General features: G+C 37.2%; 1 protein-coding gene across 1 annotated transcript in view; it reads right to left on the minus strand.

The window, feature by feature from the left end:
* The window catches only part of LOC105624833 (tyrosine-protein kinase Drl), a 76,582-nt gene that overhangs the window by 8,068 nt on the left and 64,192 nt on the right, over window positions 1-4,322 (minus strand). The window contains exon 5 of the mRNA XM_012206185.1: window positions 1,884-2,088. Within this exon, the coding sequence (XP_012061575.1) occupies window positions 1,884-2,088 (205 nt within the window). The remainder of the gene's footprint in view (window positions 1-1,883; window positions 2,089-4,322) is intronic.

Raw genomic sequence — 4,322 nt, forward strand, 5'->3', positions numbered from 1 at the left:
AACCTCTGCAGATGCATTTCTTTTCCCGGGGAAATTAATGCAAAACGCTTGTTCCGAAAGAGAATAGGCAACGCGATCTCATATTTATTCGACATTTTCGCGCGACCCTCGCTCCAGTCTTTGACTGCGCACTTTACAGGAAGATATTCTTTAGAGGATGGCGTGTAATAGCGGCGAGTAATAGCACGTGCTTCAAAACGGTAGTTAAAACGAAGCGGCGGACTATGACACGTGGCGATTGCGTGTAGCTATTGAAATCGACCTTTACCACTTGCGTTTTGCTCGTAAATGCCGCAGTATATAATAAACGCCGCGTTATGCGCGAAGATTATCTGTGAATTGCTTTATCTACCCATAAAGATAGTCCTATAAATTATCAGCTCGTTTTTTCAATGAGCCATTTGTCTAGATACATTTTTGACTGAACAGAAAACATTATTTTATATAGACTATAAAAATCATGTCTTACAAAAATAATAAATTCTGGAAAGATATGATGAATGAAATTTTTATCATAGTATCTTAAGTATATGAAAAATATAAAATATATAAATATAATTTTTATAAAGTGCATTTTTTATTCCTGTTTTGATTTTCTATTTAATATATATTCTGCTAATCAATTGAAGCATGTATCATTTAGATATGTATATCGTAATATTATAACAGAAAAGAAGAAATTAATTTAATATTGAAATTAAACGCGAAATAATGAGCCTTTAACTATCTTTGAAAACTCTAACTTTATTGAAAAGAATTATATGGCATTTCTTGAAGAAACGGAACCAACGAAGCGCTTGATGCGCCAAACATTTCGTTTTTCCAAATACGAACTCAAAGATATGAAAGAGATCAAAGACGCGATCAGTAGTTATGTCAAAGCAACGATAGAAGCAAGCAAGGAGAGAAAGAGATTTCGTTTGCCTGAAACGAAAGAAATCGACCAGCATGCTTCAGAAGATGGAAGGAGAAGCGAAAAAGGCGCTACACGCGTAGACCTTTTCCCTTATGTCTCAGAAAGGAGGGATGAGAGTTGTAAGTCGGTGGGTTTAGAATCGCTGAATAAAGAGCCGAAGGGTTGGAAAGGGTTGGGCGCTAAAGTTGTCCGTGGAAAGCGGCTCGCTCGGCCGCAAACTCGATAAAGTTGCGAGGCGCGGCACTCGTTGTGTATACGGGACGAGACGAGACGGTACAGGACGGGATGCGGGATGAGACAGGAGGAGGAGTCGTCTCGCGCTGCTTCCGCTTCCGGTAGTCGATGGCAGACGCGGAGTTCGCGATAGTGAAGTGGAAGGAACGACCGGGAGAAAATCGGATTTCCTGATGCGCAATACGAGTTACGCGTTCGTCGTCGAGTCTGTTTCACGGGCTGTTTCCTTGCGATTAAAAAAATCCTGAAGCATGAGTATGCACGAAAAGGAACAACAAATAATATTGTAAAATTTTTATATTTTGTCGAAAAAAGAGCGAGAAAAATAATATACGATAATATGATAAACCATAAATTTTTGAATAATTATCCAAGTTACACCCCTTGTGAGATTTATTATTTATTATCTCAAGAATTGGATCTTTAGTTAATCTTCAATTAATCTCTGGCAAACTAAAACTCATTTGAATTTTAATGTATTCAAAGTATATCGATTCTGATCATATTGATTTAAAAGAAATTGGATTCAGATTAATTAAAAAAATTTTAATGCTTTGAAACTAAAAAATCTAGATCTTATTTATACAATATAATATATGATGACGAAATAATGTTAAAAGATAATGACGATAATTTTATATGAATATAAAATAACAGTTTTGAAATTTCGTATACGTTTTTATAGCTTTGAACCGACAATATTGTTTATCTGTCAAGTCGTATCATCGCATACCTGGCTGAGATGCGTCACGTGGCTCGCCGCGTAGTAACTAGCTCTGGAACCGCATGGCCTCGCATACAACGGCTCGAGGTCGGCGATAGTAGCGTAACTTCCGGAATTCGCACTTCCGGGTCGTGGGTCGACTCTAACTAAAACGGAACTTCTGGCCAGGCCACCGGTGTCGGCCGCGGAGTAACTGCAGCAGGGCAGAGTTTTCCTGAAAGGACGAAAGGATCTCTATAGCAGCACGATTGTTACACCGGGTTAATTATCGTTACAATGGCGCGAGACGCGTTGCCCCGTAAAAGCGGGAGCTGGAATAATTGCGGGAGCTCCGGATTCCACCGCCACAATGAGACGATTTTGCTGAAACAAATTTTAACATTGCGCAAAGTCTACAAATCCAGGGAATTCGCTCTCGATTTTGGTCTTCGCGTCGCCGAGAGAATTATTTTAGTCAATGATCTTCGTAGTGTATTTTCAAGTGGAAAATTAAGCTTTTTCAGATTCACAATATTATCTCCTTTTACGTTATACTCAACCATCCGATAATAATTATATGATTTTATATAGAGTCCAGTTACACAATTGTAAGAATTATCCTATTTTAAAAAATGCCACGTATGATTCAAATCTGTTATATAATTGTTGAATATAGCACATTCGATATTTCAGAAATGTGTATAAGGTTTCATTGTTACAGGCTCACAAAATCTAATCGCTAATTTAACTGCTTTAATTTCGCCTGGGAATCACCGCGTAATAGGCTCTTTTAGCAAGCTTTTCCCCCGGGAGGCTACTCAGGTAGCAATATGTCGAGATAAACGCAATTCAAATTACATCGTTTATAAGATAGACGGTCACTTTATAAAGTCCGACGTATACATTTCTCTCATCAAAAGATAGAAGGGCACAAGTGGGAAGAATGGTGCATTATCATATTTCAGAGTACTCCATTCTGCGCCCTTTACATAACCGTCAACGAGGAATTATCTTCGACAAGAAGTTCCTCGAGTATTCACTCTCTATCTTTAGCTAGGAGGATTTACATCTCAACCCGGATGAGCTCTCGAAAAGCTCTAAATGATCCTCTCTTGCTCTGTCTTTCTCTGTTTCGTACCGTCTTCTCTCTTACGTACCGTAACTGATCTTCTGTGAGAAAACGTATATCAATTCCATTTTACCTTAAAGAACTGTTCTTGTATTTTTGATTAATTGATTGACTTTTAAATTTATATTATATTTTTTGTTTTATGATATTGATTTAATTTTTCAATCGTACTTATTTTGACTTATCTTTTCTTCTATAATGCAGGATTGATTATTTAGATATAAATATAATAGTTTTAATATTTTTACAAAAAATAAAAATATCGTTTAAATTAATTAAAATAAAATGAAATAAAATAAGATATAAAAAATAAAATAGATGGTAAACTAAAATATATATTATATTATGAGCAATTAAAAAGAATTTTTAATTTTAATCCAGACAGTTTTATTAGAATAAGGACTATATGTGTGTTTCCAGAAACATAGAAGAAAAGAAAAAGAAAAAAAGGAAAAGGCGGAATGACGACTGAAAAATACCAGCGAGAAATAGAAGAGGATATTTTTAGAGATTTATTGGCCATTTTGTGCATGTAAATCTGCCGGCGAACGTATTCGCTAAAAAGACGAACGACAGAAAAACGCGTACAGCCATCGATTTCAAATATCTCCTGTTCGCTCGTTCGTGCCCATTTATTTTTACGCGACCCTTACGGAAACGTTTCGCGGCCAGATCGACTTCCGACGAATCCGTCTGTGCTTGTGAAAGCGAGCCCTCGCCTCGTCAGGAACAGAAACGTTAAAGTGTCGTTCAGAAAGTAATATCACTTTTGTAACTCGCGAGCAAGTATTTGCGTTGAAATTTTCATAGATTGAAAATTTATGGCGAAACCGATGACGTGTACGCTGCAATATTATCAGCTCGAAGGAGAGCTAACTTTTAATATAAGCTATAAAAGATGTAGGCGAATATCTTTTGAATATTTTTATCATACGTATGTAGACGTATATTCTGAATCTGATATTTATTATGGAAAAGCTAATCGAGTCAATACCGAAGTACAAAAAATAAACATCTCATCGGAGGAAATCGAAAAGTTGGAAGACTGCAGCAAAATTTCGACGTGAGTTTCGTGAGTGGCGTAACTCCTGAGAAAACTTTTCGCTACTTGCCGAATCTCGAAGACGCTTTTCGTACATCGTGCAGTTCGATGTAGTAAGGAGGGCTTACGAGAGACGAGGGTGGCCGTGTTCGTTCGAGCGTACGGATGTAAAATCTGCAGTTTTATCCGCTGGTGAGGGTGTATGTGAAACGTTGTAGAGATGTAAGGAGAGCTATAAGGAAGAGAGAGAGAGAGAGAGAGAGAGAGAGAGAGAGAGAGAAGAAATACAAAGACAAAG

The sequence above is a fragment of the Atta cephalotes genome (genome assembly GCF_000143395.1).
Source record: "Atta cephalotes unplaced genomic scaffold scaffold00090, whole genome shotgun sequence".
In the NCBI taxonomy this organism is placed as follows: domain Eukaryota; kingdom Metazoa; phylum Arthropoda; class Insecta; order Hymenoptera; family Formicidae; genus Atta; species Atta cephalotes.